A 26,606-nucleotide genomic window follows, 5' to 3' on the forward strand; every position below is an offset into this window, starting at 1 on the left:
GAAAATGTTCTGGAATGTGTCATGATGGTTGCACAACTTTGTGAATATACCGAAAACCACTAAAAGTTGATTTTATGATACATGAATGGTCTCAATTATAAAAAAAGCAAGAAACAAACCAACACACCAAAAGACTAGGAAATTGCTAGTCACTATCTTTCGTTTTTGTTTAATTGGTTTTATAAAATAGATATTTGTCTGTTGTCTGTAGGGGTAACTAGAAAGGGAGGAATGAGAAAGACCAGGATTAATTCTTCATCTAAACTTGGAGGGAGAGACCCCAAGTGGAAAATTAACTGATGGTAACCAAAGAGGAGAGGAAAACATGAGATTAATGAGCTTCTGCAACAAAGAGTCTGGAGACCGGTTTGGGTCCAAGAATCCCCTTCTCTTGGTTACCCTAAAATGTAGTACCTTTGGTCCTCTTGAAGTTGTCAAGTTTATACTCTAGACCTTCCACAGCTGACACAGAATGGCTTCTAGGCAACCCCCGCTTTACAGATCTCTTTGAAGGAGAAATCATTTTCTGGTTGAAGAGATTTCTTCGAACTTTGGTCACTTCTGAAAGCATTAAGAAAAAAAGAAAGTCAAATATTATCATTAATAAAAGCCACATGTGGGAAAAGAAAGATATCCAAAACAGAGAATCTGCTTGAGGAAACTATTTTATAGGCTGACTGCTATATTCACATTTACTAACAGGATTTCCTTAAATAGTACACTCACATGGTATATCAAAACTATTTACAGGACTTCCCTGGTGGCGCAGTGGTTAAGACTCCACGCTCCCAACGCAGGAGGCCTGGGTTTGATCCCTGGCCAGGGAACTAGATCCCACGTGCATATCGCAACTAAGGAGCCTGCCTGCCACAACTAAAGGAGCCCACGTGCTGCAAATAAGACCTGGTGCAACCAAATAAATAAATAAATATTAAAAAAAAAACAACTTAAAAAAATTAAAAAAAAAACTACTTACATTTATAAATTTAATTTAAACCCAACCTTTCAGGAATACAAGGAAGGCCCACATCACTTAAATTAGAAGTTTTACTCACTGTAAAATGGACATAATCCTTAAGTAAGAGGTTGGATAATGTAAATCATAGTCCTTTTAATATATCCCAGTGTTACGATATTTTTCTCACATTGGAACTTTTTGCTGCTTTGTATTCAGCGTCAAGCAGAGAAACTGTTCTTTTCAACCCCAGAGATTTCATTTTTCTTCTTTTGAGTATTTTACTAATTTGCTGGGATACAGTAGTCCCTCCCTATCCGCAGTTTCACTTTCCACATTTTCAGTTACCTGCAGTCAACTGCAGTCCGAAAATATCAAATGAAAAATCCCAGAAATACATAAGTCATAAGTTTTAAAGTTGTGTGTCTTTCTGAGTAGTGTGATAAAATCTCATGCCATCCTGCTCTGTCCCACCCAAATCATGAATCATTCCTTTGTCCAGCATATCCCACCCGTTAGGCACTTAGTAGCCAGCTGGGTTATCAGATCGACTGTAGCAGTATAGCAGTGCTATATTCAAGTAACCCTTATTTTACTTAAATACTTCTTGTGCCCCAAAGCACAAAAGTAGTGATGCTGGCAACTTGGATATGCTGAAAAGAAGTCAAAAAGTGCTTCCTATAAATAAAAAGTTTCTCAACTTAAGGGAAAAAAAAAATCGTATGCTAAGGTTGCTACGATCTATGTTAAGAGTGAATTGTCTATCTGTGAAACTGTGAAGGAAAAATTCATGCTAGTTTTGCTGTCACAACTCAAACTGCAAAAATTATGGCTACAACGCATGAAAGTGCTCAGTTAAGATGGAAAAGGCATTAAATTTGTACAACAAGATATTTTGAGAGAGACCACATTCATGTAACTTTTATTATAGCGTATTGTTATAATTGTTCTATTTTATTATGGTATTGTTAATTCTTACCATGCCTAATTTATAAATTAAACTTTATCATAGGTATGTATGTATAGGAAAAAACATAGTATAGGGTTCGGTACTATCTGAAGTTTCAGGTATCTGAGGGTATTGGAACATAACCCCTGTGGATAAGGGGGGAACTACTATATTTTAAATCCTCTTCCTAACTCCAAAGCATGAGAGTTGTAACCATCTAGACTCAAAGTTAGGAAAAATAGCTGACGAGTCAGGAAATACTTGACAAAGCTAGCAGGCTAGCATTTTAATCTTAAGCAAGAGGGCCTGGTGGAGGCTACTCAAAAATTCACCGGGACTTCCCTGGTGGTGCGGTGGTTGGGAATCCGCCTGCCAGTGCAGGGAACGCGGGTTCGAGCCCTGGTCTGGGGGGATCCCGCATGCCGCGGAGCGGCTGGGCCCGTGTGCCACAGTTGCTGAGCCTGTGCTCTGGAGCCCGTGGGCCACAACTGCTGAGCCCGCGTGCCTGGAGCCCGTGCTCTACAGCGGGAGGGGCCGCCGTGGTGAGAGGCCCGCGCACCACAACGAAGACCCAACGCAGCCAAAAATAAAAATAAACAAATAAATTTATTAAAAAAAAAAAAAATTCACCAAGAGTAAAAAAATTCTAAGAGCAAGTCACTTAAATAAAAACCAAATAAACCAGGATCCACAAACTGGGAGAAGCCTTTTTTACCCATCAATGACATAAACATTAAGGACACCAATAATGCACACCAAGTTTCAAAAAAATGTTTCTCTATCTCCATTATAAAAGCCTCTGTTACCTGCCTTAGGCTGTCTATGAAACTGATTTACGGCCTGACAGCCAAATTTGATCTTTTATTTTCCATTTTTCCCAAGTTTTGGAGAAGTTTAATATCTATAGAAAATTTCAGCGTAGAATCATGGTGACTTCCGCGGTGGCGCAGTGGATAAGACTCTACGCTCCCAATGCAGGGGGCCCGGGTTTGATCCCTGGTCAGGGAACTAGATCCCACATGCATGTTGCGACTAAGAGTTTGCATGCCACAACTAAGAAGCTAGCGAGCCGCAACTAAGACCCAGCGCAACCAAATAAATAAATATTTAAAAAAAACCAAAACCAAAAAAACACACATAGAATTTTCACTAAAATTCACCAACTGTCAACATTTGTTTTCTCCCTCCGTCTCTCTCTCTACGTTTGTACAACTGCCCAACCCAGAACGCTGGAGAGTGAGTTGCAGACATCACAACTCTTCAGTTTCCTGTATTTCAGCATGTATCTCCAAAGAACAAGGGCATATATCTAATCCATCTTCGAATTTCTCTCATCGTCTCAGTAATCCCGTTATAGCTTTTTACCCTAAATTTAAGACCCAAGCAGGGATCATGTAGTGCACTTATGTCACACTTAAATTCCTTTTATCTAAACCAGCTCCACTGCCTCTTTTCTTTTTCAGCTTTCATGTTAATGGCATTAAAAAAATATTTTAGGGCTTCCCTGGTGGCACAGTGGTTAAGAATCCACCTGCCAATGCAGGGGACACGGGTTCGAGCCCTGGTCTGGGAAGATCTCACATGCCACGGAGCAACTAAGCCCGTGTGCCACAACTACCGAGCCTGCGTGCCTACAGCCCGTGCTCTGCAACAAGAAAAACCACCGCCATGAGAAGCCCGCGCACCGCAACGAAGAGTAGCCCCCACTTGCCACAACTAGAGAAAGCCCACGCACAGCAATGAAGACCCAATGCAGCAAAAAATAAACAAAAAATAAATAAATTAAAAAAAAAATTTTAGACCAGTTATTTTACAAAATGCAGTATTTTGAGACCATGTGAACATCCTACTCCTCTAGCACACAGTATATGGACATATTTCATAAACCAACAATTACACAAAACTATAATTTTTAACTATATGCAACTGCTTAAATATATGTAATCAAATAAAACTGTCACTGAGTACAACAAGGAAACAAAGTATACCTTGTACCGTGTCTTTCACTGGGAGTGGAGGCTGCTGAAGAGTAGGGTGAGAATTCTCCTGAAAGACGAGAAAATCCAATAAGAAAATTTAAATAGGAATTCATTTAAAAGAATGAAAATTCCACAAGAAACCCTTTAATCCTTGCAATTCCACTTGTAGGAATCTGTAACAGAAATAGTTGTAAAATGCACAAAAATAGGGCCTGGAAATATACACAACAAACTGTCATCAGCGATTACTTCTGAGGAATGGATGGTGAAGAGGCACTAACATTTAACTTTATATAATTTCAATTTTTAAACGATGTTTCTGTATATCTTTTATAACTAAATCATCAGGGAAACCCCATAATATTAGAGGATGGCTATACTCTTAGGAACGTCTCTGTATAAAACTGCTATTTGGGGACTTCCCTGGTGGTCCAGTGGCTAAGACTCCGCGCTTCCACTGCAGGGAGTGCTGGTTCGATCCCTGGTCAGGGAACTAAGATCCCACATGCCGTGTGGCGCGGCAGAAAAAAAAAATACCCACCTGCTATTTATTTGCTATTATAGTAGAGGATTCAAGTGCCTAAACTCAAATGGCATCTAAACAAGAGAATTGTTTTTAAAGATTTTGTTGCTGTTTTTTCAATTATGCCACTGTAATCATTAAAGAATAAACAGCCAAATAGCAGAAACTTAACAAATGATATTCTTTTTTAACCAAAATCAAATCCTGATCTCAGTAAATCTGGTCTTAAAGAAGTTAACTTTCTAGGCCAATCTGAAACAAAAGTTTTCCAAAAGGAGTGCTAGAAAGGACTGCTAATCGTGTAAAATCTAGTGAGAGAGGTGGTCTGATACCTTTTAGACTTCATACTCTCTGAACAAAATCTCCAAGATATCTAAGATTTGCATCTTATTCACTCAAACGTATTAAGGTATACTAAGAAAGTGAACACCACTAACTCTTCAAAAGAAACCCCACCTCCAGTACTAAAGCACAGCTATAAATCTCTAGAAACAAACCACTATTGTAATGATTAATGCTTCTAAAGCTAGTTCTCCTAGAATTTTAACTCTTCTCATAATTCATGCAGTTCAAAAGTTTCAATGCATTTTTTTGGCTCTCTTTCTCTTAGTAAGACATTAATTCTACTTAGTAAATAGACTCCAGCTGGATTTCTTTTTCTGCAACCAACAAGTCCTAACATCTACTGCCACAGAAAAATAATTACCACCTGGCTTCATGAGTTTTTTTGTTTGCTTTTGTAACTTGTTATTGACGTAAAACATACTTACTGAAAAGTACTTTCTGGTACACAAAGTCCTATTATGATTGTACATTATTTTTCAATGGCTTCTTTTGCTTATGTTATTATTTCATGAATTTTCTTAACTACATTAAAGACTTTGAATTAACTTATTCATTCCTAACTTTTACTATTTTTTTTCCCCTTAATATTACCTCTGTCACACTTCTGGGAAAAATGATTAATCTTTAATAAACTTATATTTCTTTATTCCTTAGATTACAGTTGTAGACACATTCATAAAAATACCTAATTTTATTTCTGTATCCTCCAATGCTCATTTCTTAAAAGTAAAGACACCGTGTGTTTCATTCTTATTTATTGTATGAACTCACGCCCAAAGTGATACCACTTTCTATCTCCTGGAAATGACTTACATTTTTCGTAGCTCTCTTGGATACCTTGGGAATTTCAATTTGTCGCAGATTTTGTGAAACCTCTGCAATGCTTTTATGTCTTATTGCATTTTTCCTTTTAAAAATAGAAAGAAACAGTCAATATACACTGAATACAGGTTACAGCTAGTTAGATGAGAATGGAACTAAAGTTTAAAATAAAACACTTAAATAAAAGTCGGTTATCTTCAGGTTGGCTTGAACTTAGAGTAAAACAAGTCAATCCCAGAATTTCTAAAAGTAACAACTATAAATTTAACTAGTTATGAACAACGAAGAGCATCATGGAAAATATACAAAGTAAGCTGAAACCCTAAGCTTATCTCATGGAAGGCTCCTAGTTCTTGGAGACCCCATGTGGAGAGTCAAGAGGGGTCTGTGACTACACAATACAAGACTATATGTTCCCCAGATAATATAAAGAGCGTCAGATGCTCCTTGTTAAGAACTCTAATAATTGGCTTCTGTGATTCAGACATAAGGGCAACTACTAAGTCAATAAATTATAGACAAAGACAACTGGACTATGGCTTAAACATACCCTATACCAGAACTATAACAGTGCAAGTAATTCCTTTAATTCCTTGAGCTCCTACCTTCTCTTCTTAGCTGATCTGGTACGAAGCTCTTCCAGCTGGTCAGATTCAGTGCCACCCAACACTGACCTATGAGCATTTGACATAAGAGGCACAGAAAGGGGTGATTTGCTCTCCTGCGTCATGGAGTCATCACCGAAAAAATCTGCAGGAAGGACACCAGCCAGCTTCTGAGGAATCAGAAATCCTAGGCTGTCGTAAAGATTTCCAAGTATCTTTGGGATTGAATCAATATACCTGTGGAATAGATTGATTAAATATGGAACAGTCAGTCACCATTCCACCCTCTCTACTCCTTTCCTCACCCAGCATGAGAAACAGTCCTTACAATTCTACAATTCGGAGACAATACCTATATAAGTTCTTCGTAAAATTATTTTAAATTTAAATTAGTAGTCATCAAACTTACAATTCCAAAATTTCTTCCAGAAACTTTGCTAGGTATGCCGAATCTTCAGTTAAATACACCATGCGCAGCATATCTGTCACCTGAAGATTTTAGAAAATTACCACATGGCCTCTGCAGGAAGCTGAATGCATCTACAGCACATCCCCAGTGGCACTAAGCAGTATACTTGCCTCCTCCACTACTTGCTCCATTTCATCTATATGTTCATATACTGAAGGGCACTGCCGACACATCTCCAAATGAAGAAATACCTGGAGCTGGCACCTTGAGAGAAAAAAAAAGCTTGGTTTTATCTGCTTTGAGTGTCACTTAACTGAAATGAAAGTTCCTTCCTTATGCAGAGATCTGTTTACATAAGAAACAACAACCAAAAAGAAGAGCCATTGCTTTCTAAATAGCAATATGGTTATTAGGTAAACAGGTGTTGCAAACTGAACATTAGAACATTATAGAGAATCAGCTACAAAAGCCTCTTCAGGCAATTGGCAATCTATTTTAAACTGATATATACTCAGCCATTAAAAAGAAAAATGAAATAATTCAATTTGCAGCAATAGGAATGGACCTAGAGATTATCATACTAAGTGAAGTAAGTCAGAAAGAGAAAAACATACATCACTTATATGTGGAATCTGAAATATGACACAAATGAACTTACCTATGAAACAGGAACAGACTCACAAACATAGAAAACAAACTTATGGTTACCAAAGGGCTAAGGGCGTGGGGGAGGGGTAAATTAGGAGTTTGGGACTAGCAGATACAAACTATATTATATATAAAATAGATAAACAACGACATTGTAAAGCAACTATATACTCCAATAAAAATTTTTAAAAAAAGATAAACAAATAAGGTCCTAGTGTGTAGCACAGGGAATTATATTCAATATCCTATAATAAACCATAATGGAAAGAATTTTTTAAAAATGAAAAATTAAATTGATACAAGTAAATCTTGGGAGCTCTGTTTTGGAGTAATGGTTTAAAAAAAAAAGGGGACTTCCCTGTTGGTCCAGTGGAAAAGAATCCGCCTTACAATGCAAGAGACGCGGGTTCAATCCCTGGTCAGGGAACTAAGATCCCACATGCCGCGGGGCAACTAAGCCCACACGCCACAGCTACTGAGCTTGTGCACCTCAACTAGAGAGCCCACGTGCTCTGGAACCCGCGTGCCACAACTAGAAGGAAGCCCACGCACCGCAAGGAAGAGCCCACATGCTGCAACTAAGACCCGATGCAGCCAAAAATTTTAAAAAATTAAAAAATCATAATAAATAAATCTTTAAAAAAAAATTAAAAAGGAAGTTAATTACTCTCTGACTTTATCTTCTTTATCCAGTTTTCCTACATTCTGTCGAAGACTTTTGCTAGTTTTCAAGAGGTTGTTTCTTACTTGATGTAGGCAGTTCATCTGAAAATACAAAATTACATAGGAGAATATTAATATTAATGCTTATCATTATTTCTAATTTCTTCACAGCTGACTAATGCCCTAAGAAGGGAAGTACATCCTCTTTCTTTCATTTGAATGAAAAATAGTGTAATATTCTTTTATATTTTTTAAAAGAACATGTAGAAAAGTATTTGAGAGCAAGTGGGCATGGATACAGCAAGCCTGCAGATTTGAACTTTCATAAAAGGAAGATTCCATAAAGTAGTGATTGAGAAGTCTAAGCAAAATGAATCAACATTTTAAAGAAATGTTCCAGGTGACTCTAAAGTGCAGCCAGGGTTAAGAACCACTGGCTTAATTCATGCAGCAAACATGCAACTTAGATGAGGACAGAGCTTTCATTGGAAGTACATGTAATTACTCCCACCTGGCCCGTTTCCTTGATTTCTGCCTTCTCAGTGGACCATGTCCATCTTCCAAGACCTAGAATTGTGCTCACCCCCTCACGCATCATTTTTGAAATGTGCGCTGCATAACAGATATTTTCCAAGACATATGAGCCAGACCCACCAACAAGCAACTAACATTGTTATGACAAACAACAATATCCGGATTCCCTTACTTCTAATTCCTTGGTGCCTTTGGACTTTAGGAATGCTTTAATGTTTGAGATCATGTTCCGAGCACATGAATACAACACGCTTTCTCCTGTGGCCACAGTCTTTTGGTAATTTTCACGTATGTAAGATAGTAGCTCCTCCTCAGTTTTAAAATCTGTGGGGAAAAAAAGTCAAATTGATCATCAGACCCAGCTGAAGTCATTGTATTGTTTAAGCCAGTGGTTACGGACTGGGAAGTTTTGCTGCCCAGGGGACATCTGGCTATGTCTGGGTGGCAGTGACTGGTGGGGAGAGGGAGGGTACTACTGGCATCTAATGGGGTGGAGGCCAGGGAGGCTGCTAAACATCTTATAGTTCACAGAGGATTATCTGGTCCAAAATGTCAAAAATGCTGAGGTTGAAAAGTTCAGAGATAGTGATTAATTTTAAGGGTTTGCAAATCACGTGTACATGTTATAAATTTAAGGATAAGCAGTAATGGAGAAGAAATAAACTATACAACCTCCAAACCTAGCAGAAAGGAAAAAGATGCATAAAGAAAACTTGATTAATCCCATAGCCTGCTAGAAAGGAAAAAAACAATTGAAAGCACAAAATAAGACACTAAAATACACCCTAGCTTATCAGTAATCATAATAATTATAAATATTTATTTTACGAATACACTGGTTAAATAAAAGATAGAAACTGTCAGATTGGGTTAAAAAAAAAAATTATGCTGTTTACAAAAGACATACCCAAAACACACGACAAAGAAACATTGGAAATAAAGGAATAGAGGTATAATCACAAGGAAAACATAAATGGTTTTGTACGGATCTAAAAAGAAAGCCTCAAAATATATGATGCAAAAATTGGCAGAACTGCAAGGAAATTTAGACAAATCTACATGGTGGAAGACTATAATACAATCATCTCAGTTATAGATTCTTTTAAGTAGAAAAAAATTAATAAGAATTTTGAGTATTCAAATATTAAGATGAATATGTATGGAACCAAGTACCCCAAAATTAGAGAATACACATTATTTTCAAGTACACATGGAATATTAACAAAACAATCACATATTAGGCCATAGTTTCAACAAATATTAAAGATTCAATATCTTACAGAACACATTGTGCACAGTCCAAAAAAATTAAAAGCTAATTACAAAAATAAAACACTCCCTTCTATTACTGATGTCAGAAAATATTTAGATGTATCAATGAAAACAGAATACAGCAAACTTATACAATGCAGCTAAATTTATACCTAAAGGAAAATTTATAGACAAATTATCTTTTTAAAGAAAAATTCAAAACCAAATTAGCTAAGGGTCCAACATAAGAAATAACACAAAAGAGTAAATCCAAATAATAAAGAAGGCAATAATAAAGATAAAAACAGAAATGAATTAAGTAGGAAAAAAAGAAATGAGAGAGCAACAAAAACAAAGATGATTCGAGAAAATAAAGCAGAAATTCAAAATACTATTAAGAGATAAGGTTTAAGTTCAATTTTTCCATAAATATATCGTTATTCCTGCACCATCTTTTGAAGATTATCCTTGTCCTGTTGAATTGTTGGGGGCACTACTGTCAAATATCAATTTACCACTGTTGTGCAGGTCTATTTCTGGAAAGGATCTAGTCCAGAAATTATGCTAATGCCACACTGTCTTGCATTACTGTTAATTCTGCTCTCCCATCCGCATTCTGGTATACCATACTAGCTCATCGAAGATGTGCTATCTCACTCAAACGGATTATCATCTATGATTCAGTATTCCACAGGAAAAAAAAAATGTTTAAAGAAGCAGAAAACTTTCATTCCAGAATTTTCGAAAGAACTCAAAGGTGACATCAGGTAATTATTGCCCAAAGTTCATAAGCTATTGTCACAATCACCCCACAGTACTGGCACTGTCAGTGTAAGCTAAGAATGTACCCTGAGAATGAGAAACATACTGTAATTCAATCCATTTTTAAAGAAGAAAAAAGAACAAATGGGAAAATAAAAGCTACTGGACTAAATTCTTCTGCCTGACTTTGAAAGACCTCAATAATCTAACCCTAGATTATTCACGAACCTTTTCCCTTCTCTTTATTCACAAATGTATAAAACTTCTTTAACCACTTAAAGGGCCAAGACACAGCCCTTCTTTGTGACTTTGCTTATGCTAATCCTCCATCTAGCACACACTTCTTTTACCTTTCTGCCTTCTAAACTCTGCTCATTCTTCAAAGTCTAACCTGGGCTCCACTGGCTCCGTAAAAGCCTTCTCAGCCTGTTCTGCTCAAGACTGGACTTTCCCCTTCTTGACTCCTAGTATGTCTTTACTTCCAAAATGAACAAGTATTTTCTGTTACAGTCTCTTGCCTCTCTTATGTATTCATTTTACCAATTCGTTGTGTATATGTATGTGTGTGTATATATATATATATATATATATATATATATATATATATATATGTTCATTATTATTCTTTGTAGCTGGATCATAAATCTAAGGAGAGGAAATTATCTTATTATTTACTGTACTCCCCATAACACACTTGTGGACATACAGTAGATAGCCAATAAATGTTCATTAAGCGAGGGATATGATTAAAACTTAAAAATATGAGAGTACAGAAGAGTAAACATGAATTTAGATACCAAAATGCAATGGAACTGAGGAATACCTTTAGGTTTAGAACTTCTCAGTGTCCTTCCTTTGTTTTCCAATTTATCTGCTGTTCTTCCATTGGCTATCTTTTGGATCCCTTTCTCCCCAGCTGTGTCTGGACTGCCATCTGGATGTAACTTCTGAGCCTTTACATTCAGTCTTGCAACATTCAGCATCTTCAAGGAACGGCACATGGTATTCATCTTCTGCCTCACTGGAGTACGAGGGACACCTCCTACCAAAACGACATCGTGGGAAGAAAAGTAAAATAACTTTTACTTCTGTGGAATCAAGAACTACTTTAATTCAGATGAAATATTCTGTGAAGGAATATTGAAATGAAGTATATCCATTCAGAATGATCTGAATTAGGTAGTTCTTGCGTCTCTTTCTACCTACAACACAGGGTAGAAAGAGAGCTCTTTTTTAAACTGAAGTTTAGGAACTAAATATCTCAAGGTGGTTAGATGATTTTTACATCTAATGTCAAACAGACAACAGACAAATGCCGAACAGACTCATTTTGGTGTTACCCAGTAGTCACAGAGTTGTGATGAAACTCTTTTGAAAGGCAATTAAGCAGTCTGCATCCAGAGCTCCCTTTTCCATGAATAACTTGTTCATGGAAACTTATACTAAGGAAATCACTCAAAGGTAAATCATATGCATGATGTACACTATAGTATTATTTATAATGGTAAAAACTGAAAACAATCTACATGTTCAACAACATAAGAAATTTGCAAATTTTGTTAAGCAATGAGGTAACTAAAAAAGCAAAGTAGCAGATGAACAAGTATTTATAAGCAGCACACAAAGTTGTATTTAAATTTCTGTTATAACTGAAAACAAAAATGGTTTAATTCATTAAGAAGGTAGGATTGTGGGAGATTTTTTAAATCACTACTGTACTAATGTAATTATTTTCAAATATGAAACATAAGAACTTGTCCTTTATTCAGTTACCATTTCAACTTCATTTTAAGGAATATCAATCTTTTAAAACGTACAGTGTCAAAAAAGACTGTAAGAAACAGCCTTTCTATGTGCTTACGCTTCTTTTTGCTGTCTTCCTGATTGGACACAGTGTATTCTTCACGAGACTTTCTCTGGTAGAGCTCAGAGAGGCAACGTGTCAATTCACTTTCAGTTTTGGAAGGCTCTTCCTTATTAGATGAGGCAGCCTGTAGTAACCTGTGAATAAGTCAAGATGTCTAGTACAAAGTTGAAATTCTGATTTTCCAAAATGCTTTAAAAACAAAGCAACAGCAATATTCATTATCCTTTTAAAAGCTAGTCAAAAGATGTCTCCACAAGATGCCTTCAAAAGTATTTTTTCTCAGGAGGGAAAATGTCCCTCTTCTCATTTATGATTTATATAAATTCAGGGGCAGAAGCTACCTGTTCACAAAACCATTAATGTATTAATACATACAGTATTGACTTTTATTAATAAGATTCTTCATGTCCTAGGGTACATGTCTAATTATGGCAACTATTTCACTCACTTCTGGGCTTCCATAATTTTTACCCAGTTTCCATACATTAAAGTACAAGATGATGTAATACAGTGTAGTGAGTATCAGAATAACTTTTAAATAATTATTTCACACTCTAGTAAACTAATTTGGGATTGATGAGCAGGGAAAGAAACAGGGCAGGGGAGATGATTAGTTATTAACTGCTTTCCTGCCTGGAGCTAAATATCAGTCACTAAGGAAATAATGAAAATAGCACAACTTTCAAAATGTATTATTTCTATTTCATTATCTTCCATTATCTGATATCATCTGACTTAAAAGTAGGAGAAAGTTATGGTGCCATTAGTTCAATTAGTTCATACAAGCAGCAGGTCTGAAGCAGCCTAATTCTCCTAAGTGTGCTGGTATTTCCTTGAGCAGTGAGGAGGGTTGCTTTTTCCCCCCGTTAATTTACTGTATCTGCTTCAGATTTTTTTTTTAAATGAAATTAAGCATCATGGACACAGAGAAAGCCTCACCCAATTTCTTCCCATCCCTTCCTCTCAGAGGTATTCCTAGATTTGTGTGTACCTTATTTACAGAGACATACATATGTAACAAAATGAACAAAATGCTGTTTCATATGTTGTAAATCTTATGAAAATGGTATCATACAACACCATCCTTTGGCAATTTTGTTTGCACTCAACATATTTTTCACGTGTTGCTCTGGTTTATTCCGTTTTACTAATCTATGTATAATATTCTATTGTATAATGATACTGTAATTTATTTATCCATTTCCCTGCTGAGAGTCTGCTAGTCCTTTCCACTGGAAATGAACATTCTAGCACAGCTCTCCTTGTGTTTGTGCAAAAATTTCTTCAGTGCAGACACCTAGAAGTAGAATTGCTGAGTGTCAGAGTATGTGAAGTTTCTGCTTTACTAGGAACATTGTTCTCTAAAATGGTTGTAACCATTTTACACGTCTACCATCTAAAATGTGCTCATTTCCCCACATGCTAATTTTTGACAATCTAATAGGTATAAAATAGAACCCGGTGGGTTTTTCCATGTTGTGGTTTTAATTTCCACTTGCCTACGCTGAGTATCTTTCCAAATTACTGCTCTGTTGGATTTCCTCATCTGAATTGTTTGTTCACAATTTTTTAAAAAAATTATTTATTTATTTTTGGCTGCGTTGGGTCTTTGTTGCTGCGCGCGGGCTTCCTCTAGTTGCGGCGAGCGGGGGCTACTCTTCGTTGCGGTGCGCAGGCTTCTCATTGCGGTGGCTTCTCTCGTTGCAGAGCATGGGCTCTAGGCGCGCAGGCTTCATTAGTTGTGGCTCGTGGGCTCTAGAGCGCAGGCTCAGCAGTTATGGCACATGGGCTTAGGTGCTCCGTGGCATGTGGAATCTTCCTGGACTAGGGATCAAACCCGCGTCCCCTGCATTGGCAGGTGGATTCTTAACCACTGCGCCACCAGGGAAACCCCACTTGTTCACATTCTTTGCCCGATTTTCTATTGGATTTCTTATTTTTAGGAGCTCTGTACTAATTTGGATACTAATCCTTTGCTGGTTATATGGATTACAGCTACCCGAGTCTATGACTAGTCTTCATCATATAAACATTTTAAAATTCATTATAGTCATATATGTTCCTTCATGGTTTGAATTTTTTAGGTCTTATTTGAGAAATCCATCCTTAGCCTAATCTTCTCTCGTGTTTCTCCTTCTTACAATTTTAAAGTTTTTACTTTTCACGTTTGGTTTTTCAGTTTATTTGGAATTTATCATTATGTATGCTGTGAAGTAGAAATCTGATTTTTTATCTTTTTTCTTCTGGATAGCCAATCATCAACACCACCATTTACTGAATAGTCGATTCTTTCCCTGCTGCTTCTACTCCACTGGTCTATCTGTTGATCCTTGCACCGATACCACACTATGTTATTTACTAAAGCTTTATGGTAAATTTTGCTATCTCATATGGGAAGGTGCACCTGTTATGCTCTTAGCCTTTTTGAGCTGTACCATGTCCATGAATCAGAAGACTCATTATTATAAGATGTCAGTTCTTCCCAAATGGACCTATAAGCTCAATACACACTCAATCAAAAATCCTAGCAGGCTTTTTTTGGGTGTGTGGAAACAGGCTGATTCTAAAATTTACATGGAAATGCAAAGGGTCTAAAATAGCCAAAGCAATTCTGAGAAAAAAAAAAGAACAAAGTTGAGAGGACACAGACTACCTGATTTCACTACTCAAGATAATGTGGTATTAACATAATTTCTGGACTAGACTCTTTCCAGAAATAGACCTGCACATTGGTGGTCAACTGATTTTGACAAAGGTGCCACAGTGATTGAGAAAAAGATTGTCTTAACAAATGGAGTTGGAACAACTGGGTATCTTTATGGAAAAAATAAACCTCAACTTTACTTCTTAATATTTTGAATTTCTGCCATATCTTTTACATTTCCAATATTATTTATGACTGCTCATACAAGTAGCTCAATCTTGCTATAGATTATTTTATTTGGCTTCTCAAAGAATCATCTTTTGTTTCTCTTGATTTCTATTTGATTATTTTTATTATTGCCTTCTTTTTTTAATTTTTGGGTTTACTCTCTTGTATTATTTCGTGTGTTGGTCTCAGCTAATTGGTTTTTAATTTTTCTCTTCAAAAGATACTTAAAATTTTCCTTTAAGTATTAATTTAGCTGCATTATTCAAGTTTGCTATTTTCCTTTTTTATTGAAATTTAATACTAAATATTTTCTGATATCTATGAGTGTATTTTGTTTTTGTAATTAACTTTTTCTAAATTTTTAGTTCTGATAAAATACACAACATAAATTTATCATCTTAATCGCTCTTAAGTACATAGTTCAGTGGTATTAAGTATATTCATAATACCATCATCTCCATCCATCTCCAGAATTCACCTTGTAAAACTGAAACTCTATACCCATTAAACAATATTCTCCATTTGTAATTAGTTTTTAATATTATTGGACTATACTCAGAAAAGGTGGTCTGTTAAAAACAACAACAACAAACTCACATGCAGATAACTGAGAGCTGACTTCAATAATCAATACCCAGAGAAAAAAATAAGTTTTACCAAAATGACTCCATCAAATTTGAACTGGCACCACTAAAGTTAGAGCAAGGAAACCACTTCTCCACAACAGCGGAATTCCAGGGAGCTGTGCGGCCAAGCTCCTGCTGGGCCCATTCTGGAGTAGGCGGAGCTACAGAAACAAAGGAGCAGAGATGGGAGAGGAAAAGAGGCATTAGAAGCAAAGCAGAGAATTCCAAGCACTTGCTCCTCCCTTGGACTGATTGCATTCTTCCAAAGGACATACAAAGCAGCATCGTTAACAATGTTCCTTCAGCTGCATCCCCAATCCCAACAGGCCTATGTTGTCTATGAAAAATTTGCAAACACGGACTTCCTCACTGTTCCTCCAACACACCAGACACACAAACCTTGGCACTTACTGTTGCTTCTACAATGTTGTCTCCCTATTACTTCCTTCAAAGCCTTTGCTCAGATATCACTTTTTTAACAAGGCCTGTTTAAAATTACAACCCTCCTATCCTTTAACACTCCCCATTCCTTTTTCTCTGCTTTATAACTATAGCACTTAACTCTTTCAAACATACTATATAATTTCCTTATTTAATTTATTGTCTTGTCTCCCCTGACTAGATAAGCTTCTTAAGAACAGAGACCTTTGTCTATTTCGTTCTCTGATGTACTCCCAGCCCCTGGAACAGAGCCTGACATACAGCAGGCACTCAGTAAATCTACTGAGTAAATATGAATGGAAGAAATATCAAATTGATTATATTTATATCTATCTAGCATAAATAAGGTTTGTATCATATCAGTAACAGTGCAACAAAGTGGAAGGAAGAATCATAACAGTTTTACGTGCAGTCTTTATTAAACATATTAAAAACCAGGTTTCCTCTTATACCTTCGATTTCAAACTGGTTTCACAGAGCCTTTGGCCTCCTCAGAAGTGCTTCAGGATTTCTATAAATAATGATTTAAACTGCCAGAAATATTGTAGCCTACTTTTATCTGTTTTATAACAGATATTGGGCTCTACTAAGAGCACACTGAAAAAAAGTTATGTTGCTAGAAAAGATGGTAAACCACTAACCTAGAGTATGGTAGTTATTGGTTCAGAAGCTTACCTGAGGTGGCAGGATCTTCAAGTGAATTGTGAATCTGATTCAATACACCATCCACAACCTCAGAAAAAAGGGAAGCTAAATCCTGGGGGCTCTCTGCCACAACTGTTTGGAGAAAATGTCTTTGAAATTCAGTCTCCTTGGTGTGGAACACAGTGAGAATTGTAGCACTGGCAGAGAAGGGGGAAATAACTCCAGTGATGGGGGGCCAGCCTTCACCAGGGTCCACACTGGTAACCTACATAAGAAGATCTAATTAGTTGGGAATATTGTTGACATATGTCTTAAAAGGCATGTAGTTTAGTAAGAGACAGAATGATAGTTTCATCCAATGATTAATATAAAAGAGAAAACTGGAAAAGACAGACTTCACGGATATTAGTGCCAGAATTGAACTTACTGATCATCTAATCCTAATCCCTCAATTTACAGATAAGAAAAACCTAAGGTTATTAGGAATATTTACTAAGCACTTATTATGTACTTATTATAACTCACTGGATTCTCATAACCACTCTGAAGTAAAAATGATTATTATTGGAACTTCCCTGGCGGTCCAGTGGTTAAGACTCTGTGCTTCCACTGCAGGGGGCATGGGTTCGATCCCTGGTTGGGGAACTAAGATCCTGCATGCCATGAGGCACAGCAAAAAAAAAAAAAAGATTATTATCCCCATTTTATAGAGGAGGAATTGAGGTTGAGGAATAAGCAACCTGTTTGTCACCCAGTTAATAAGAGGCAGAAGCCAAGAGTGTATGAATTTTAAACCCATGCTCTTAACCAGGAATCAATTCTACCACTTAAGGGGATTTATTCAGATCACATGGTGGGCAGCAGAGCTGAGATCTAATCCAGGTCACCTGACTCCCTGACTCCAGTGCTCTGTCAGAGCACACAACTCTTAGAACAACATCTGTCCAAATGACTACCCAGTTTTCTCTGGAATGTTTTACAGTGGAATCCAGAAGATAGAAGCTTTCTGAGGTTACAAAAGCAAAAGACAAGTAAGGTAAGGAATTACTGGTAGTTAAAAAATTAGCATCACCTTTATATCAAATCTGGATATGTATGTATTCCTTTTCAGAAGACATTACTAAATTTATATCAAATCTGGGTAGGTATGTACTCCTTTTCAGAAGACATTACTAAATTTGTATAACTACTGGACACTAGTATATCTAATTTTACAATGTAGGGTTTTTTTAAAAAATGAAATATATTTATTACGTAAAAGTAATAAATACATAATGCAACAATTAAAAAATAATGAGAAACCACCCATCACTTCACTGCCCTAATATAATCATTCCATTTGGCCCACTGCCTCTTTCCTATGTGAATATAATTTGGTTTAATTGGATTCAAGGTACATGCAATTTTTATAAGCTGTTTCTTCACTAATGAGCATTGTCACGATGCTATAATACTTGCAAAAATATCATGTTTCACTGAGACTGTATTATGTAGGGCACTCCTTGGCATTTCATAAACGCACTTATTTCACTTTACCAGTGTGTTATTAGACTAGAATAACTTGCCACATGGAAGATACCTACCAGATGTAACTCTTCAGCAGTCAGCCTGTTTACCAGCTGCTGAAATAACATCCTTTGAGTTGATTTGTTACCCTCTGGACTTTGTAGCATCCAACTATCAGTGCCCAAAGTGCAGCTTGCTGGGAGGGACCACTGGGTCACTGTGCCTTTTAGAAAAATTCTGACTGGTTTCTGAAAATATCTCTGATGCATGGCCAAGGGCTCTAGAGTAACTGTCCATGTTTCTTGAATCTCTTTGCCTGTTCGAAATAAAGAATATTGAAATTCTAATATAAGAAATAGCTTCTAATAAGAGATTTAATAGTAAGAAAAAAAAATTAGATTGCCAGCCGAGGTACTAGTATTGTCACTTAGTTCACACTTCAACCCTCATTCTACTGCTATCATAGTAAGTTCATTCAGTTCTATAGGAAAAGCTGTATATGACTGGAATTACAATGGTGTGACTTGATTTCAGAACTTCTCAGTAATTATGACTTAGAAATAAGTATTCAAGCAATACACACACACACAAAACCCACTGCTTCTTAAATCCATAAAATACAGTACATCCTATCTTACGAGTTTAAATTCTAAAGACCATGTAAGACAAAACTGCTTTCCATGAAGAGAGGTGAGGTTCCCTTAACATCTTTCTTTCACTACCAAGCAGTGTTTCTCCAGCTTTAGTAAAATCTTGGCTGAAAGTTTCAAAACTACTCTTGAAATTTCCTTAAATTGTCCATAGTGTATAATATAGTTTTATGTACATATCTCTATATGGTATTATTTATGTGACTACATAATGATTCAGAAATTAGATTCACTATAAAGCAAATCATATGATAAAGCAAATTTATGAAGATTCCAACATGCTGGCTCTTCCTGGTAGCAGGCACCATTTTCTGCTTCAATTGACTAATTTGTTATTTCTTCTCTTAGTCAATCACTGATTTTCTATGATCTTCAATTTATCAATCTCTTTTATGAAGCAGTGAAACCTTACTACCCATTTGCTTGGGCACCTGAGCAATATTATCCTTCTTTGCAAAAAGTTGGGAAACTCTTTAAAAACATTTACTTGTCCTTTTTACATGGGCTTACAGTTGTACCAAACTTCAGTCGTTTCCTGTGGTATCTCTGATTTTGCTTAGATATCTTTCAATGACAAGCGTTGATGGAGCGCCTAGGCCGCTGGAAATTCTAAATTCTAAAGAATTCATGGGCCTGCCTTGCAGAAATGAATGAAACCCAGATCAACCACCCCATCACCACTCCTCCCCCGCCCCCAAGTATTACTTGCTTACCTTCAACAGGGAAAAATAATGTTCCTTCCACCCGTGGAAATGAGGCTTCATACTCGGGAGAATTATAGAGCAAACAGTTTAAAGTGGAATCAGTTGGCAGAGTTGAAATCCATGAAGAGAGGTGAGGTTCCCTTGACAGCTTTCTTTCACTACCAAGCAGTGTTTCCCCAGCTTTAGTAAAATCCTGGCTGAAAGTTTCAAATGGCAAGACAGTGCCTCCTACATGGTGGAGCAGTTCACATACTGTCCAGTACCCAAGGTGGTCCGGAGAGTCCCACAACTAAAATAAAAATTACAAAGAATCTTGGATTATTGTAAGTTAGGCATTCATAAAGCTAAGGGAAATCAGGAGAAAGTAAAGTTGATATGTACATTAAAGGATCAAATTACACAATTAATGTATTTGTTGAACCAAACACAAATAATGGCCAGCATCCCATTACTTGAATAACTGCTATATAATATGCCTTCAAGAAAGCACCTATTTAGTGAAAATAGCACTTCAATTCTATCTTCTGTCAAGACACAGAAGTGATGCAACTCACGAGGGATAAATCATAAAACGTTAGAAGGAATGCAAAGTCATTACACATTAATAAAAAAAATCATGTCCTCCACAACACAACAGCGGCCAAGTGTCACAGGAGAGAGGCAGGAGCACCTCCCTTAGAAGGTGATCACCACTGACTCACCCACCCTGCCCGCACCCACGGGTCTGTGTGGAGACCAAACAGGTCTTCTCAGTTCTATCTTCAGTGTTTTCACTAAAGTCTGGACTCTTAACAGCAGCTTACAGAGTCTGTGCTCTGCCTCCAATCTTTCCTCCTTTGTTTTAAGAAGTATTCTTCGAAACTACATATCCGATCATGCTACTTCTGTAAAAACTCTGAAGGGCTTCCCACTGCCCTACAGTATAGCCATAAAGCCCTTTACAACCCAGCTCTAAACAATATTTCCAAACACATTATCCTTCCCTCACCCATCCCTACCTTCCAGGCACACTGAATCATTTGCTGTTTCCTGAACATGCCACATTTTACAATGCTTCCATGTTTTTGCTGGTTCTGTTTGCTGTGTATTCCCCTTCCATCTTCACCAACTGGATGCTTATTATACTTCATTATCTAGCTCAAACCCTGCTGTCTCTGTAAAAGCCATTCCTCACTCCTTCACACATAGCTGACTCTTCCTCCAACCTTCTTTCAGCAAACTTTTATTGAGCAACCTTTATGTGCCATTGAGATAGGCTGGGACATGGGACCCTTTATTGGAGTGCTTGCACCTGGACAAACGAATACAAAGAAACTATAAGGGACTAAAAATAACTGCATGCAGTCAGGACAATTATGAATAGGATACAAAAAGGCCACAAATCAACTGCCATTTCTGAGGTGCTGAGAGCAAAAGCAGGGTACTGAGCATGATCCCTGCACACAGCACCAAGGGCGTGCACAGACCACCTAAGCTACGCCTCCTGCCCAGCCCACCAATCTGGTGGGCTACACCCCCATTTAAGGAACCAGGCCCCCGCCCCTCTCTGGGGAGTAGGAAGGGCCCCTGTTTCTTGTTCTTGCTCCCTTGTGCAGCACGAGTCCCAATAAAGTCTTGCCTACATTTCTCATCTGGCCTCTTAACAATTTCTATTGATTAGAGTCCAAGGACCCAGGATGATAATACCATGAACTAGCAAGACATAGTCCCTGTCTTCTATGATCTTAAAGTCAACGGTGGGGTGAGTAAAAAAGCAATAACGTGAAATATTTAACTCAGAATCACAAAATGCCATGACAATATTCAGGTACTATGGCAACATGAAGGAGAACCTACCCTAGAATACATTGATCATGCTGCTTTGCCTACTCCACAGGTGAGTTGACAACTGTGAACCATAAATTGCTATGTGAATGTGAAAAATCAGAACTGGAAGGGTCTTCTAGGTCCTCTCCAAACTTTCCATTATACTGAAGTTCAGAGGGTGCCCCAGTTCACAGCAAGGCAATGACAGTCCAGTCTAAGAACCCACGACTCTCTTGGATAGTGCTTTTAAAATGAGGATCGTGATCCTGATGAACTTGGATGGACCCTATGATGAATCAACTGAATGGTTTAAGATCAGTGTTAAAGAAAAAAACCCAGAAAGAAAATATCAGAGCACAACAGAAACTATCACATGTAGTGAAGATAAGCAATGTACTGCCAAACTTTTGTTTTGGTTATGCCTATCAGTTTGGAAAATGCTGTGATAGAGTAATCAATTAGTATTTGATGTTACCACCCATATATCCACACCTGTGCTCACTGCCAAGGGGGAGAATGGTAAGCCTGTTCAGGTATCATAGATCCTGATTAGGATTTTCTGCCAAAGGGAAACAAAAAATTTGTTGAAATTATTTCAGTCAGAGGACTGGCCAGGAAAAAAAAATTGCTTGGCAAATGAAAAGTAAAACTTTAAAAGGAGCTAAAAGGACATTAGCTTTGATTAAAAATATATGAACATGATAAAAAAAAAAACCCACAACCAGTATATAGAGTATGGCTACATTTTTCATTTTTATGTACATTATGGGCTAAGTAACAGACAAGTCCTAGTGGTAGTTTCAAATTTAGGGATTTATAAATGTCCACAAGACTATAAGCTCCAAGACAGCAGGGACCACATCTGTCTGGCTCACTAATGGTGCACCCAGTACTCAGCACACCTCGCAGTTTGTTCAACAACAGGTATGTGTTGAATAAATCAGGGGCATAAAGTGGAAAATGTAAGAGAGGTGTCTTATGCTCCCTTCTATCCTATATCTTTGCAAGAGTTCTGTGTGCTTGGATTCCCTCCTCCCTGAGTCTGTTTCTCCCAGTTTTACTTCCCAGACTGTAAGCTCCACATGGCAGGCCCTGGAATTTGTCTTCTCTTCTCTCTACCCTCGTAGTGAGAGCTCCCCAAGGACAGAACCTAAGTCTCCCTTTTGCCTCCACAGTGTGGCTAGGCAGAGGCTTTTGAACAGGAAAAGACAGATCTACACCAGAAAAAAAATTCCAGAAAAGCTTAAGATTATCTGATGGGCTTTTTCTTATGGGAAACAACATAACAGATGTAAGAAGCCTCAGAGAAGACCCATCTCCACAGATGATGGGATGTGCGAACTGGAAGAATCTTTAAAAAGATCCTGTCAACCTACTTATTTTAATGCCATTCAGAAAAGAGAAAAAGAATCTCCAAGCCCAATCTGCTAAGACTTATTTCTAGCCAGTATTTGATAAAATACAATTCCAGCATAAAGTCTTTGATGTGATTTAATATCAACTATCCCAAATCGAGCCCTTATGTGTTGTGTATTGTGTCCAACACTTGATTTGCTGCCTTAAACAAACTAAGTTTTAGGATTCCATTTGCTCCGTCAATGTTTACCATTCCCTTAAACACTTTTGCTTTTTCCTTTTCTTTTGACCAGCCACTGCTGCCTTACGTTGCATTTGCTAAGTCTTCCTTAGGCTTTGCATGTGAGAGCAATTTGGAAATTTTAACCCACTATATCATTATTTGTGTTAAGTATCTGCTCATTTCCCATTTGCAACCTTGCAATTTAACCCACCCCTGCTTTAGTGACATATGTTTCCAACAGATGCAATCACATCTTTCACCTGGTTAAGCCACTTTCCCAACAATTAGAACAAAATCTGAATTTATTACCTTGGCCCTACAGATATGCCTCTGCTACCTTCTAACTTCCTCTCCTACTGTGCTTGCCCTTGCCTACTAGGTTTCAGCATTCCTTGCCTTTTTGTTTCTGAAACAAACTAGGCTCATTTCCAGCTCAAATCTTTACACTGGCTCTTCTCTTAGCCTGGAATGTTCTTGCCCAACCTTCACTATCCTCCTCCTTCACCATTCAGTTCTCTGTTCAAAAAGGCCTTCCCTGACTACGACCCTATTTACAACTGTCTCCTGCTTCTACTTCCTCTGCCCCACGGTCAGCCCCTTACTCAGCTTTATTTTCTTGAGAGCATTATTTGAAATCCTATCACTTGTTTATCTGTTTAATCTGTTAACCATACCTGTCTAATATATCTTCCCCCGGAAGGTAAACTCCACTTTGCTGACCACCGCATCCCCAGCAGCTAAAACAATGTAGTGGCTCCTCAAATGAAGTTATTTACTGACAAAATGAAGTGACAGGAAGAAAATGATGAAGGTAGAAATTTATACTTAAGCACTGGAGCAGGGGCTCCACTGCCTCAACGAAAATCCAAATTAGCCATTTAGGACTGTAAGTACATAAGAATTTGTTCTTTTGGTCAACAAATATTTACTGAACACCTATAAGTACATAAGAATTTTTTCATTTGGTCAACAAATATTTACTGAACACCTATAACAAGCAACAACACATCTGCAGGAGATACAGAGATGTGTGTGCCTGCCTCTGAGGTTATTTCTAGGCTAGATGGAAGGTGAGGGAGTGCACGACTGGAACATATAATGGAGAAAGGGTAAGTGCCACAAAAGTGTTCGGAAATCCAGAAGTTGAGATTGAGTAGTTGCCATGTGGGCAAAGGCCCTAAAGAATGAGTGTGATTTAAACTGGCACAGAAGAGAGAGCAGTGGCATTTCACTGCTAAGACAAAACAAGCCGTCAAGGCCTGTTGGCCAATTAAACTGTTTCAACAGTCTGGAATAAGGGTCGTGTGTAGGAAAGATTAAGTCTGGGAAGACAGATAGGGCCCAAATTGTGAAGGACCTCAAACGCGTTGACTCAGTAGGTACCGAGGACCTACCTATCCCGTTGTGATGAATGTCCCTCCTTGTGACCCCAGAACTTTCCTTCTGAAGGGACACCTGTTGGTCATGTTAGTCTCATCCTGGGTCCACGGGCTGCTCTGCAGACGCTGTCAAGTTCTGGTTCATCAGCACCAGCACCACGCACTAAAATCTGAGTTTGCTGTGTAATCTTACCTTAGGCCACTCGGTGGTATCCACCCAGTACAAGGTGATTTTTCGGGTTATCATGACTTCCTGGACTCTCTTGGGCAGCAACTTGTCCATGACCTGCTTAGGAGTAGGCGGCAGGTGCTGGGCCTGGGCCTCGCACCCGGACACGAATTGCAGCAGCTCCCTCTGCGAATGCGGACAGGGGGCTAGAAGGAAGACGGCGTTCACAAAGCCGCCGAGCGCAGACTCGGCCTCCTTGGCCTCGCCCTCCACGACCAGCAGTCTCCTCCCGCTGCTACGCAGAATCGGCTTCGTGGGCGATGTGATCTCGGGCCGGTCCCACTGATAGTCTAGCAGCGTCTCCATAAGGGCACTGTGCGTGTGGGTGGCCCTGGGCGCCGGGCCCGGCAGGTGGGCGCCGTGGGCGCCATCCCCGAGCCTGGCCTCCAGCTCCTCCTCAAAGTCCTCCCAGGAGCGGACCCCCAGCTCGCGGAAGTCAGACACGCGGGAAGGCCGGCTCCGCGCACCCTGAGAGTCAAAGAACCTGAAGGCCCAGCGGACCCTGGCCAGGCCGAACCGGCAACTCAGGTAGGCGAGGAGGCGCAGGGCGACCCGCCGGACCGGGCTCTCACCAGCGGCGCCTCCCGCGGTATCCAGCAGCAGCATTACGTTGTGACAGCAGGCCATGTCGGCCGCGCAGCCGCCTCAGGGTTAGAGCCAGGGCCGGCGCCGCTCTCTCCTAGGCCCTCGCTTCAGAGAACCAGCGCCATTCTCTGCTTCTCTCAGGGACCCAGATCGAAAGCCTCCCGCGCTCTCCAAGGGCTGCTGGCATTGGCGGAGCTAACCCCCAAGGTCAGCTCCCATTGGTCGCTTGCCTTACATAAGTTACGTGAGCAACTTTCATCCTTGGCGCTGATTGGAAGGGTGATGGAGAAGAACCCTGCTTGATTGGTGGACTGCGGGACGGCGGGCGGGACGCTGTGTTCCGGGAGAAACTTAACGTTCATTGGCCTGGGCCTTCGTTTTAAAATTTAAAGAGGTGGTGCTGGGGGCCTGTGGCTTTAAGTTTCTCTTTTCCGAAGGAGGATTGGCTCCTTGCGATTGTACTGGGAGAGGTTTACTAAGACCTTGAAAATAGTAGGGGAAGAGAATTTGGGATGGTTTGAATCCAACTGGTTTAAAGCGACCCTAGACTTTCTATGGAGCGGGATCTGATGGCGAAGACTTAAATTTTCTGTAATTTAAGAAAAAAATATTAAAAATTAAAAGTTCACTTCCTTTGCCCTACTAATTTCTAAGCGTTTCTCTTGAAGAAGGTAATCGAAGATCAGGATAAAAGTTTAATTTGAGAAAAAAAGGAAACAGCTTGGGAATGATTAAATAAGGTGTGGTGCACCCCCAAGGGGAACATCGTGCAGCTTTTTAAAGTAATGTTTTTATATGTAATGTTAGATGGAAAAAACTGCAAAACCGCACATGCAGTGAGATCCCCAAATTTTCTATCTACCTATGTGTATATTTTTAAACTGTTAAGATAATACTGTGTACTGAAAGTTGTTTTTAATTGTATCTGGGTAACGAGATGGTGATTTTTAAAAGTTTTTTTTTCTTTTAATTCTGAAGTTCTATATTTTTATTTTACTTTTACATTCGAGGAGGGGGGAATATTCTTAATGAAAAGGATCCTTTTGTTGCAAATAGAAGAATCCTCAATTGTAGAGAAGGTTGTGACTCTAGATGGGAGAAATCCCTATTATTGGTTCTAACAGCAGAGGAGAATTTAAACTCTCTCTAGCTAGGACTGGCCTACCTTTAAATATCCTTCCAATCCTGAGATTCTCTGAACCAGTTGTTTCAAGAAAGACCACCAATGATACTTCGTAGATTGTCAGTTTATTTTATTCATGGACTTTTCCT

The 26,606-nt window shown here is 38.5% G+C and overlaps 1 protein-coding gene across 1 annotated transcript in view; it reads right to left on the reverse strand.

The window, feature by feature from the left end:
- Positions 1–25,376, reverse strand: part of TICRR (TOPBP1 interacting checkpoint and replication regulator) — a 42,634-nt gene extending 17,258 nt beyond the window's left edge. The window contains exons 1-15 of the mRNA XM_061181774.1: positions 24,714–25,376; positions 19,766–20,045; positions 18,480–18,718; positions 16,927–17,161; positions 15,842–15,971; positions 12,307–12,446; positions 11,269–11,487; positions 8,605–8,756; positions 7,903–8,000; positions 6,758–6,851; positions 6,588–6,667; positions 6,179–6,415; positions 5,565–5,658; positions 3,893–3,950; positions 415–561 (exon numbers count right to left, since the gene is read on the reverse strand). Of these exons, the coding sequence (XP_061037757.1) occupies positions 415–561; positions 3,893–3,950; positions 5,565–5,658; positions 6,179–6,415; positions 6,588–6,667; positions 6,758–6,851; positions 7,903–8,000; positions 8,605–8,756; positions 11,269–11,487; positions 12,307–12,446; positions 15,842–15,971; positions 16,927–17,161; positions 18,480–18,718; positions 19,766–20,045; positions 24,714–25,376 (2,866 nt within the window). The remainder of the gene's footprint in view (positions 1–414; positions 562–3,892; positions 3,951–5,564; positions 5,659–6,178; positions 6,416–6,587; positions 6,668–6,757; positions 6,852–7,902; positions 8,001–8,604; positions 8,757–11,268; positions 11,488–12,306; positions 12,447–15,841; positions 15,972–16,926; positions 17,162–18,479; positions 18,719–19,765; positions 20,046–24,713) is intronic.
- Between the last annotated feature and the right edge of the window lie 1,230 nt (positions 25,377–26,606).

The sequence above is a fragment of the Eubalaena glacialis genome, chromosome 2 (genome assembly GCF_028564815.1).
Source record: "Eubalaena glacialis isolate mEubGla1 chromosome 2, mEubGla1.1.hap2.+ XY, whole genome shotgun sequence".
Lineage (NCBI taxonomy): Eukaryota > Metazoa > Chordata > Mammalia > Artiodactyla > Balaenidae > Eubalaena > Eubalaena glacialis.